At 40.0% G+C, this 13,092-nt stretch overlaps 1 protein-coding gene across 3 annotated transcripts in view; it reads right to left on the bottom strand.

Annotated features, from left to right (window-relative positions):
* The window catches only part of VAMP4 (vesicle associated membrane protein 4), a 39,662-nt gene extending 28,570 nt beyond the window's left edge, over positions 1-11,092 (bottom strand). For 2 of the 3 annotated variants that reach the window (XR_003116519.1, XM_025364656.1), the window contains exons 1-3: positions 10,711-11,092; positions 7,119-7,233; positions 19-65 (exon numbers count right to left, since the gene is read on the bottom strand). Coding sequence is in view for 2 of the 3 variants with exons in the window: in XM_025364656.1 (XP_025220441.1) it covers positions 19-65; positions 7,119-7,184 (113 nt within the window). In the remaining variant the exon portion in view is untranslated. The remainder of the gene's footprint in view (positions 1-18; positions 66-7,118; positions 7,234-10,710) is intronic. The other variant, XM_025364667.1, reaches the window with a different exon arrangement.
* Positions 11,093-13,092: the final 2,000 nt, after the last annotated feature.

Genomic DNA, 13,092 nt, shown 5'->3' with positions numbered 1-13,092 from the left:
GCTGTAAAAAAGACTTACAGAAAAAAGTCCTCTTCTTCATCTGAATCATCTTCCAAAAGATTTCTCTGTCAAAAAAACAAAAAGACTTGAGTTTTCAGATTCAGAGGGCTTACAAAATGCCACAGAGGAGTAATGAAATAAGTCCTATACTAGTGACATATCTTAACTCCAAGTGTCCATAAAGAGGGAAAAGTAATTACATATCCTTCACTGGAAGCTAGAAGATGTGGGACAACATTTATAGACTTTGCAAAGAAAATACTCATAATTATAGAATCCTATAACTGACTAAAAAAGGTAGAAAGGTCACTGAAGCTGGTATGGGAGTGAGGAACTGCAGGTAGTCAGGAGGGAGCAAGTCCCCTCTCCTTCCTTCTGACTGCCAGTGTCTGTCTATTGGCAGAACTTAGGGAGCCAGGTGGAAAGAAGAAATATAATTTGTGGATTCCAACTGCAGCATCAGAGAAGAGTATAGAGGGATAGTTTGGAGCTGAGGACAAGGGCTTAAAAATGGGCATGTTCTACTTTTTAGCTACTCTACCCACAAACAGTCCCCTAAACAAATCTGAACTTCCAAACAAAAGCAACCTTACTTTTACAACATACAACAATTTTCCTTAAAATGAGGACAGTCTCACCTTCTCCCCAAAAGGGGTGGGTATAAAGTCCAAAAGGTGGCTAAAGAAGAGCAAAACCCAGACCTTTTCAGACACACAAGAGCTCAAATAGTATACAAGGATCCCTCATCCTAAATGCTTGGGACCAGAAGTATTTCAAATTTTGGATTTTAGAATATTTGCATATATATAAGGAAACATCTTGGGGATGGGACCGAAGTCTCAACACAAAATTCATCATGCTTCATAAAGACTTTGAGTTTCAAATACACCTTATATACATGGCCTAAGGGTAATTTTACACAATATTTTTTAATACCTTTGTGCATGAAACAAAATTTTGACTGCGTTTTGACTGCAACCCATCACATAAGGTCAGGTGTGGAATTTTCCATTGTGGCATCATGCTGGTACTTAAAAAGTTTCAGATTTGGGAGCATTTTGGATTTTCAGATTAGGGATGCTCAAACTGTACCACTTGTTGTAGGCGGAATAATAGCTCCCAAAGATGTTCATTTCCTAATTACGAAAACCTGTTTTTTTGTTTTGTTTTGTTTGAGATGGAGTCTTGCTCTGTCGCATAGGCTGGAGTGCAGTGGTGCAATCTCGGCTGACTGCAACCTCCACCTCCCGGGTTCAAGTGATTCTCCTGCTTTAGCCTCCCAAGTAGCTGGGACTACAGGTGCGTGCCACCACGCCTGGCTAATATAATCACCAAAACCTGTGAATGTGTTACCTTTAATGGTAAAAGGGACTTTGCAGATGTGATTACGGATCTTGAGAAGAAAAGATCATTATGAATTATTCATATGGGCCCAATGCAGAGAAGAGAGAGAGAGAGAGAGAGAGAGAGAGAGAGAGACAGACAGACAGACAGACATTACACTGATGGTTTTGAAGACACAGGAAGGGGCATGAGCCTAAAAAGGTAAACAGCCTCTAGGAGCTAGGAAAAGCAAAAGAACAGTTTCTTCCCTAAAGCCTCCAGAAAGAACACAGCCCTACTGGCACCTTGATTTTAGCCCCATAAGCTCATTTTAGACCTCTGGTCACCAGAACCATAAGACAATAAATTTGTGTTGTTTCAAGTCTGTGGTAATTTGTAGCAGCAGCAATGGGAAATTAATACACTACCCATGTACTTTTTCTGGGGAAATTCCTCAAGGAATTACAGCAGCCAAAAAGAAAATGAAATCAAAACAAAGACCTTAAGACTGAGATGGATGATGCGATCAACGAATCTAATACAATGTGTGGCCAAATCTAAATAGCTGATGATAATGTGACTGTAAACAATAAGTTAAAGCTTTTAAAAAAAATACGTATTATACAGAAAAGCTTAAAAAGAATCTAAAACTTTTCCAACAAAGCCCAGAAGCTGGGAGTGGGAGAGTGAAGTGAGGAAGTGAAAGCATTGCCAATATGGTCATCTTGACGAGGAGTGGAATGGAGGAAGTGGGAACAGGACTAGAATTAAAAAGTAAAACAAGGGAAGGGGCTTAGTTTTTGGTATGTTGACAGAGAACACAGATTAATACTACCATTAAAATATAAAGTTAGTAACAAAAGAGAGAGAGAAGGAGGCAGAAGGGAGTAAAATATCTAAACTGTGGTTTAGATATGGTGGTTCTGGGGGCAAGGAGGAAGATGAGTGAAAATAATCAATCTAGCATAAGGGAAGGCATAAGAGAATCTAGCATAAAAGGCATACGGGAAAAGGAAAATATAAGAAATACAATGAATATCACTATATCTACGTATAATATATGACATATACTAAAGAGTGAAAAAAATGAAAGAAGGATATATTCAATATTCATTTAACAAGTATTTTTGGGCATCTTTTACATGCTTCTATGTGCACTGTTTTAAGTACTAAGCACTGGTTTTGAACAAAAAGTCTGAGCTCTCACAGAAAAACAAGATTGCGACAAATGCTACGCAGAGAATTAAAACAGTGATGGGACAGAAAGTGATGGGGTGACTATGTGAGATTAAGCTGTCATAAAAAATCACTCTGAAGAGGTGAAATTTAAGCTGAGATCCAAATAACAAAGAGTCAGCCAAAGATTAGGGTGAAGAGCATTCACTGCTGCAGGACTAGCTGGCTGGCACAGAAAAAGTCCGAGTGTATTAGTTATTCACAATAAATGTGACTAGTTTGAATGTCCCCATTTAATAACAAAAACTATATGTAATCAGGGTTCAAAAAAATTCTAGCCAATATCTGTTTGCAAGAAATTCATCTAAAACAAATATCGAATAAAGGATGGGGAAAAGCAGGGGTAGAAAACATACATCAGCAAATTCTAACAAAAAGACTGTTACAGTTAGCAATATAAAGAGGAATTTTAGGACAAAGTATTAAACAATCAAATAAGATGATTTTACAATAATAAAATGTACAATCCATCAAGAAGATTTAATAGCAACGAATGTTTAAATACCTAATATAGCTTAAAATATCTAAAACAAAAGCTGCGCAAATTATGAGAAAGCTAGTAAGAAAAAGAGACATTATAGAAGAACAAAGAATAGAAATAGATAATACCCAATAGAAGAAATGGCCAATGACCACATGAAATGTTTAAAACCAATTAATATTCAAGGAAATGCATTAGGTCATTTTTTAAATAAGTATTTCTTGAGTAATATTCCAGCTAACAAGTAACAGTTACATCAAAATCATAGGAAGGATTTAACATAACCTTCAGAGATGGAGAGGCCAAATACAAAAAAAAACTAGAACTTTGAAACTAAATAGCAAATCTTATTTTATTTTCCTTTATGGGTAAGCCATAAATGACATTTAATAAAATCCAAAAAATAGAAATTACGCAAGTCATATTCTCTGACCATAATGCGATGGAAAAAGGAAGTTTAAAAATACTCTTCTCAGCTGGGTGCAGTGGCTCACACCTGTAATCCCAGCACTCTGGGAGGCCAAAGTAGGGGGACTGCTTGAGCCCAGGAGTTCAAGACCAGCATGGGCAACATAGCAAGACCGTGTCTCTATGAAAAAAAAAAAAAAAATTAGCCAGGCATGGTGGCTCATGCCTGTAGTCCTAGTTATTCAGTAGGCTGAGCTGGGAGGATCTTTTGAGCCCAGGAATTTGAGGTTACAGTGAGCTATGATCATGCCACTGCACTCCAACTTGGGTGACAAAACGAGACCCTGTAGCAAAAAAACTCACAAAAAACAAAAAACACTCTTCTCATGAACTCTTATGTTAAAATGTAAATAAAATTAGATTATTTTGAAATGAAAGACACTGGGAAGATCACAGGTCAAAATCTGCAGAGTACGGCCACAGCAGTACTTAAAGGAAAATGGGACTTTAGATATATTTTGTTACGAAATCACAAAGATTGAAAATATATAAAATAAATATTTAACTTTTAAGATGGGTAAGTTATTCCTAAAAAACACATAACTCCAGAAATCTGAAAGAAAAAGATTAACATATTTGATTACATAAAAATTTGAAACTTGAACATACTATACATTGAATTTGGCTACAACCTTCTCTGCTTTACATACATTTTTCAAAATTGACATAGATTGTATGAATTACAAACAAGTTCCGAGAGGTGATTTTACTGCATACATTTCCATACTTCAGTCTTCATCTTACACAAAGTTAGATGTGACTTAGAGGCTCTCTGTCCAGGACTGAGGTATTTACCTGACATATCTCAGATATCAGTCAATCAACTGTCAGCATTTATTGATCATCTTCCAGGATATTAATGCTTTGCAAGCATCTCTGGGTAAGTGACTAAAAATTTCCTTGGGACAATAAGAAAGAGGCTCAGATTATTCTAACCGATGATTTAAAAAATATTTCAACATATTTTGTGCATGCTGATCACTGAATATTCATCAGGAGCTTTCAGTCAGCTTGTACTGAATGCACATCAAGTCTGTGTTGTTTTACACTGAATTCCTTTATAGGTTCACAATTGGTATCATTTACTTTAACAAACTGACATTTATTCTCTGAACGGGTTTAGTATTTCTCCAAACCTTCTGCTTTGTAAAGACACGCTTTTTTTTTTTTTCCTTTTTGAGATGGAATTTCACTCTGTCACCCAGGCTGAAGTGCAATGGCACAATCTCAGCTCAGTGCAACCTCTGCCTCCCAGATTCAAGCGATTCTCCTGTCTCAGCCTCCTGGGTAGCTAGGATTATAGGTGTGCACCACTGCACCCAACTAATTTTTGTATTTTTGGTAGAGACGGGTTTCACCATGTTGGCCAGACTGGTCTCCAACTCCTGACCTCGTGATCTGCCTGCCTCGGCCTCCCAAAGTGTTGGGATTACAGGCGTAAGCCACCATGCCTGGCCAAGACATGCTTTTGATAGTAATTCTTCAGTGTATGGAATTCCAGCACAGGTATGTCAAATTTTCTGAATCACTTTTTCTTGGAGGTTTATCTTGAAAGATATTACATAAAGAAAGAGACCCTGGCTTATCCCTGTGAGTGATTTCTCAATCCCTGATCATTCTCTGCCTTCTCTCTGCCACAGCCTTCCCAGTTCACCCAGATTGGTTTATTTCCTCAAGGCATTTCTCAATTCCTTGCATGGGGAAATAGCTCAAGCAGACACTAAGAGTTTCACCATGGCGTGGAGGCAAAGACAGGTGACTAAAATTGTTGAAACTGCACCAAATGCTGGTAAGCAGTTGAAATTATGGCAAAGAAGGAATAATTGGATTTGGTAACATGGAAATCATTGGTGACTCCTTAAAGTTTATTTTTTAAAGCTTGCTAACAATTAGTCTATTGGTGGATTCTATTCCCCATAAAAAAAAAAAAAAAAAAAAAAACAAAAACAGGCTGAGAACAGTGTCAAATGTCTGTAATCCCAGCACTTTCCAGCACTTTGGGAGGCCAAGGCAGATGGATCACTTGAGCTGAGGAATTGGAGACCAGCGTGAGCAACACGGCGAGACCCCATCTCTATAAGAAAAACAAAAACTAGCCGGGTGTGGTATAATGCACCTGTAGTCCTTGCTACTCAGGAGGCTAGGGTGGGAGGATAGCTTCAGCCCAAAAGGTGGAGGCTGCAGTGAGCCGTGATAGCACCACTGCACTTCAGCCTCAACGACAGAGTGAGACCCTGGTCTCAAAAAATAAAAACAAACCATCAAAAACACACAAAACCCAAAAAGCTGTACAAAGGGTTAGATTAAGGGGAAGAAAACGTTTCCTGTGTTGTACTAAAATAAACTTAGGGCTAAAAGTCATAAGATGGTGGACAGAGTGGATAATATGAAGTTCTGAGGTTGTCCAAAAAGAGCATGTAAAACAAAGCAGACAAAAGCTTTGCAAAGGCACAGATTATGTCATCCAATTTTTAGCCCAGTGCCTAGCACACAGTAGGCGGTCAATATATATTTGTCGAATGAATCAAGGCAAGAAGGAAGGGAAGGAGGGCTTCAGAATGGTGCATTAAAAAAATAAGAATGTGAATTATTTCCCCCAATAAATATGTATTGAGTATTTACTCTAAAAGTAATCTGCCTACAACATTCATATAAAATGTCTTTCAAAATGCTGCATAATTTCTAGATTCATGTATCTTTGCACAGAATGTTCTGGAATAAACTAGAAATTGAAGCATTATATGAAAGATACTCTGGAACCTAAGATAATTACAGGTCTGGAGACCTTTATTTGGAATTCCAAAATCTAAAAGCTTCTGAAAATCAAAAGGTTTTGGAGGAAACTCTGACCTGAACTGATGTTAGCTAGTTTATTTACACACTTTATTTACATTAGTTAGGTATAACTAAATATACACTTCACTGAGAAATACTAATATTTTTGGAGGCACTGGTCCAGGCCCCAAAAATGCTGTTACATAATATGTTCTTAACTTTCTAAAATCTGAAAAATTCCAAATATATTCAGCTTCAAAGTTCTTAAAAAGATATTGTGTATTTGTATAAAACTCCTTTTCAAAAACTAGAAAGAAGCTATGAGAATAATGATTTGATCAATAATAGAAGTAGGATTCAGTTGTCACCAATCTAAGTAACATGTTTTTAAATACATTTACTATGAAGAAAACAATTAGGATTAGACTATAGTCATAAACTTTTGATTTTCCTGTTATTATTAATTAATTAATTAATTTTTGAGACAGGGTCTTGCTCTGTTGCCCAGGTTGGAGTGCAGATCACAGTTCACCACACCCTTTATCTCTCAGGCTCAGGTGATCCTCCTGCCTTAGCCTCCCGAATAGCTGGAACCACAGGCGCGTGCTACCATGCCTCACTAATTTTTAAAAAAATATTTGTAGAGACAGGGTCTCCCTAGGTTGTCCAAGATGGTCTTGAACTTCCGGGCTCGAGCTATTCTGCTGCAGTGTCCCAAGTGCTGCGACTGCAGGCATGAGCAACCGTGCCCGGATGGTTTTTTTCTATTATTTACAAAGGGAATGAAAACATATTTTGAATCTTTTGTTTTTAAAGCTTAAGATTCTGAACTTACCCTTTCACTTTTCACAGAACCCGTGACATCATCATCATTGAGGTGGCGCTTAAACTTGGGAGGCATATTTTTTACTTGCGAAGTATTTTCTACTTCTCAACAGGATAATCACTGCCTTAAAGAGAAAATAAATTTCATCAGATTTGAGACTTTGGGGTATAAGCTAAAGTACTTAAAACAATATACACAAGACCCCGTATAATGGTGACTCCCTCATTTTTCTGACTTCAGTTCCTCCCCTCTCACTTGTTCCATTCCAGTGAATGGGGCCTCCATGCTAGACCTGAACACATAAGAAATAGTTAAAACTATGAGAAAATGGATGTAATTGCCGTAAGAGAACATGTGTAGGATATGAGTGACTTAAGATAGATTTTTTATAAAATGAAAGAGCAGACAGTAGAGGGAAGATGTCTCACTGAGACATTAAATGCTTTACAATTTAAATTTGGAGTCAGAAGACAGGATAACATGTCTATTTCTCTCACTTTTAGTTGGCTGCTTAAACAATGATTCAGTTTCCTCATGTGTAAAATAGTGATTTTCAGGCTTTGGCAGAGTTGGGATGGTCAAATTGGATAATACATGCAAAAATATTCTGCAAACTATAATGTCCCATTGGTACTCCATAAAAAGGGGTAAGTTTAAGTACTGTGTGATATTGTGATTTATAAAATATATATATATATATATTTGGTTTTAATCCCCATTTCCTGACATATCCTTGGAATCCCTGCAGTGATGTGTCTTGTGTATGCTAGTAAGATGCCTGGTAGCTTAGCCCCCAGATAGATTCAAGATGGAGGCTGGTCACAGAAAAACCTAGGCATGATTATAAGACTGTGACTTTTCAGCCCCACCCCCTAGCTTCCTGGGAGGGGAGGAGGGCTCCAGGTTGAACTGATTTCCAATGGCCAATGATGTAATCAATCATGCCTACTAATGAAGACTCCATAAAACCCAAAAAGGACAGGGTTCAGAGAGCTTCCTGAAAGCTGAACAAGTAGAGGGTTCCTGGACGGTGGCACACCTGGAGAGGGCACGGAAGCTCTGTACCCCTTGCCCTATGCACCTCTTCCATCTGGCTGTTGATCTCTATCCTTTATAATAAACCAGAACAAAGTGTTTCTCTGAATTCTGTGAGCCACTCTAGCAAAAAATGGAACACAAGGAAGGGATTGTGGGAACTATGATTTATAGCCAGTCAGTTGGAAGCACAGGTAAAACAACCTGGAACTTGTGACTGGCACCTGAAGGGGGGAATCTTGTAGGATTAAGCCCTCAACCTGCAGGATCTGATGCTATCTCTAGGTATACAGTATCAGAATTGAATGAGAGAACACCCAGCTGGAGAACCTGCTGCAGAACTGCCTGCTTGCTCGTGAGGAGAAGTCTTTTTGGGGTCACAGGAGTATTCTGTGTTGAGACAGAATAGGAGAAACTCAATTTTTCTTCTATCAAAACAACTGGATTAAACAAAACTAGTTTTCTTTGCTACAGAATGACTCACATCCTGTTATATGCTAATATGCATTGTGACTTTCCAGGAAAATGCTTGTGTATGCAACATATTAAAAATTTTTTTTGAGAAAAAGTTGTTCTATGCAAATAATGAATTTTCAGTATTTTTGACTAGATGGTAGATGAATACTCAGCAATTCAGGATAGCTCAGAAATAATGTTATACTGTGTGCTAGGCACTGTGCTCAGTGATACGCATGCATTTTCTTTTACTCTTTATGACCCTTCTTTGAAGTAGGCACCAAGAAACTAGGAGAAAACTAAAGTTTAGTAATGATAACGTTAGTCACTACACTCATTGAAACAGCAGAGATACAGGCCTAAATTAATCAATGGCTGTGCATTATCAGTTTTAACTGTTTTTTCCAATTAGTTGCTCATCAGGTTTACAGAATTCTGTTCTAGAAAGACCCACTTCCTGGTAACAACCCAATAGTCCTGTTTCCTTCTCCACAAGAAGAAACACAGCCCTTTAAATTAGGTATAGTTAGATATCAGTTTGTTGCTTAATGATATACACTTAAAAAAGAATAATCCCAGAATCATGTTTCACGAACCAAATAAAAGTAATATTTTAAGTCAGCTGCTTGTCAAAACAAACGGACACAAACACTTTTCTTTTGTAAGAAATGCTTCCAAATCAGAAATTATTCACTTGTAACAAAAACCAAACTCTTGCTGCCTAACAGCTCTTGAGTTCTTGGTTCCACAATATTTCTGTCACATACATCTGGCCCTTTTATTTCTCATACTTTGATTTCAGAATACTTAATTCTTGCAGAAATGTAACAGAATACATGGAAAAACAGATGACAAGGCAAATTACTGAAGAACTTGTGCTTTTAACTATATCTGTATTTAGATTTTAACCCCTGCAAAGAGGCTCCCTCAACATCTCAAAACAAACAACAGGCTGACTTATATAATGCCTTTATGAGACATAGGGTAAAACTACAATCTTAAAGAGGAGCAAACCCCATATTCAGGTCTCTTAATCCCAGGAAACCATGTGCAACAAATAGAAAGCCCATCAGCAAAGCAGTAGGCAGATTAATTAGCTACCTTGATGAACTTTGACGTTATTTGCAACTGGTGATTATTAGTAACTGATGACATGTGTATCAAACAACTAGTAGAAATGAATCATGCTCAGAAAGTAGACAAGGATATAGTCCGCCTAAGATTCTCCTACAAAAAAGACATGTGAATTCAGGTGTTTGTGACTAGGTATACATGTAAATAAGAGAGCCATCATGTACTTCCACATTGAGGATAGACCACCACTATAAAATTCACTTTAAAAAGTCACATCACCGTATGCTTCTTATACATCGGCATATACTTAAATGTCTATGTATGCATTTTTGTAAGTAGTACGTTATTTTGTAAGTAGTACGTTATCAACAGCTTTGAATCTGGGCAGAGGCTCTCCTTTTCCCAGCCTCCATTCCCTTTCTGACTCGTCTTCCTTGTCTGTCATCAGTCGTCTTGCTTGATGCAGTTTCACAGAAATAAAGTGACTTGGATGGACACAAACCGGAGATGTCATTTGCAAAACCTGTCAAGTATAACGATTCACCCCCACCTTCCGGTCATTATAAACACAGCAGGGTTGGCGCTCTTTCTCCCGAGCCCTTTAAATACACAATTCCAGGCAGCTCCGTTCACCCCCCACACCCAATCTGTCGCACCAGGCCACGTCCCTGGATATATCTGCTCCTAACACTGGCCCTTCCTGCCCCACGGTACCCCCTGGCATTCCTGACTGCATCCCACTCTTAACAAACCTTCCCCATCCATGGCACTGTTTTCTTCCCATCACCCAGAGTTCCCCTCCATTCCAATTCTTCTCTTCCTCAACTGCTCCCCGTCCGCACACCCCTGTCCTCGTCTTCCTTCCTCACGACACCCCGGGCCCCAGCCTTTTCCCACTCCGGGGTCCCTTCCTAGATGCCGGAGGCCTGCCGATCAGCCCGACTAGGACGTCGGGGGGCGGCGAGGCAGGGCGTCTTCTTCGTTTCCTTCCTCCTCACACCAGCCCCTCCCGCTGGGAACAGGCCAGCGCCAGTACCTGAGGCTCCCGGGGAACTCCCGGCAGCTCTCCCGGGCTGGCGGTGCTGGGCGGGCGGTGCTGGGCGGGCGGGGGAAGGAGTGGGAAGCCGAGGTAAAAAGCTGGGAGGGGGAGACAGTGGGTGCAGACCCGGCGTCGGCCGCAGCGCCGCAGCAGCGCCTCCGCTCATCGAGCCGATCGGCGCTCGGCGGCCTGGCGCCAGGCGGAGAGGGCGGGTCCAGGGCACGGAGATAGTCGAGGAAGTCGATTCCGCCGAACGCGCTTCGCCTAAAAGAGCCCGGACCCACACGCAGTTTAGGTGCAGCTTTCCAAGGTTATGCTGTGCTTTAGGGGAGGAACGACCACCGGTTCTCCAGGTTCCGGTCGCGATCCGGTGGACCTGCTTCGGGTTCGTCTGGGGCCTTTTCTGAAGAAAGGAGATCTGTTCGATCTCCTGTTTACAGAATTAGCTAGACTTGGAAAGAGATGTTAGGGGTTCCTAGGCCAGGCTCCTCCCTTTAGATAGGAGGAATATCTGGTTCAGAGAGGAGGTTGACTTAAAGTTACACAGCTAGTTTAGACAGATACGGAACGAGGGCTCGGTGTTCTTTTCCCGGTATCCCTTAGTTGTAACCTGAAAGCCTTCAGGTTTCAGGGAAATCGCCCTTGCCAGGCCATTCCGCCACTCTGCCCATTCCTCCCTCACTCCCTCCCCCTCCACCCAATTTGGTATCATGTTTAGATCTCCAAGCCCGCAGTAGCTGGCTACCAAAAACAATTCCTAATTTTGTTTTTCCGTTATCTTATTTGTTTTATTATCCATTCCTCCCACGCCCCAGCTGGATTATTTTACTCATTGAATCATATTCACTACACATCTTTTAAAATGAATACAGTGTCTATGGGTCCTTTGTTGATAGAGAATTTTAACTGTCTGAAATGCTTTGCCAGGCACTTTCTAAAGATATAAAAATAAGAGGGGGTGTTCAAGAACAAGAGTAGACAAAACAGCAGGAGGAAAGATCTGAGGACACTAAAGGAAAGGAAAGGAAAGAATAGACACCCTCTTACCAAAAAGTTACTCTTCGATTTTTTTTTTTTAATGTAAAACTGTACTAACGAATTTGAAAAATGCCATGACTAAGGCAATGATGCTCAACTCTGATTCACTTGGAGTTGAATCACTTGGAAAGCTTTTAAAACTGCGTAGGTGCCCACGTGTTACCTAGATTCTGATTTAAATGGTCTGAGATTTAGAAACAGCCGTTGGGTTGTCAGTTGAAGGTTCTGAAAGCTTGATGCTAAACTCAGTTGCCTGTGTTTATGCCAAGTTGCTGACTTGGACTGAAACGGCCCACTTAGAAACCTCTCATGGTTTATATCTGTCTAGGCGTGATAGTGGGACTACCCCCAGACTCCACAGGTAACCCAGACATCATTTTTCCTTTTACAGCTGATTTTTTCTTTTGAGACGAGTTATCACTTCTTCTCCCAGGCTGGAGTGCGGTGACACAATCATACCTCACAGCAGCTGTGAACTCCTGGTCTAAAGTGACCTTCCTGCCTCTGCCTCCCAAGTAGTTGGAATTACAGGCACAAGCAGCTGTGCCCAGCACTTACAGTTGATTTTATGTCTGTATATTTGCATGTTATAGGATATTTTCTGGCTTTGGTGCCTTAGCCAGTTGGAGCTTTAGCTAGTTATAGCCTCGTCTCTTGTGCATAGACAACTTAAGGTGTGGTCAGTGAGCTCCAACAGCACGTCATTGCATAGCTTTTATGGATAATCCTTTCTTTGGGTTTCTTTGTTTTTTAACCATAATTCTTTAGTCCCACCAGTCATTTTGGAATGGTCGCTTAGGAGAGGGGTAATGCAAGTCCCACCCTTTAATCACCTGAACAAAGTCCCTTTGACTATCCCCAATATTTGCGAAACTTAGAAAATGTCATTTTACAGTTAACGTGAATCAAATATAGCAGTAAGCCTAAAAGATGATAAGTAGCACTGAGCTTAGAATCAGAACTCCAAATAAGTAACTCAGTAAGCAACTTGAGTTACTTATTTCCTCCATTTTCTTTTTAGTGAGCTTCAGTTATTCAGATGTTAGTCCTCTAATTTTCTTTTCCCCTTTTGCAACATGACACCTTCATCCTTAAGAGTGCCTGCTGTCTTCCGAGCTAGAGAATCAGCGTTTTGCTTATTCTCCCAAGACTAAATCTCTGGGCTTTTGATGGGATAACAAAGGGAATCTGAGCATCTGATTCATTCTTAAACAGACTTTCTACCATTCCCCCTTTATTTCTAGCTCACATCATGCTCTCTTCAGCTTTACCCGGTGCTTCCAATTCCTGAGCCTTGTGCAGGGTTTCACTGTGTGCATCAGGTTGCTTCATGGCCTGCTT

This window comes from Theropithecus gelada, chromosome 1 (assembly GCF_003255815.1).
Source record: "Theropithecus gelada isolate Dixy chromosome 1, Tgel_1.0, whole genome shotgun sequence".
Taxonomy (NCBI): domain Eukaryota; kingdom Metazoa; phylum Chordata; class Mammalia; order Primates; family Cercopithecidae; genus Theropithecus; species Theropithecus gelada.
This window is presented reverse-complemented; position numbering and strand designations above follow the sequence as displayed.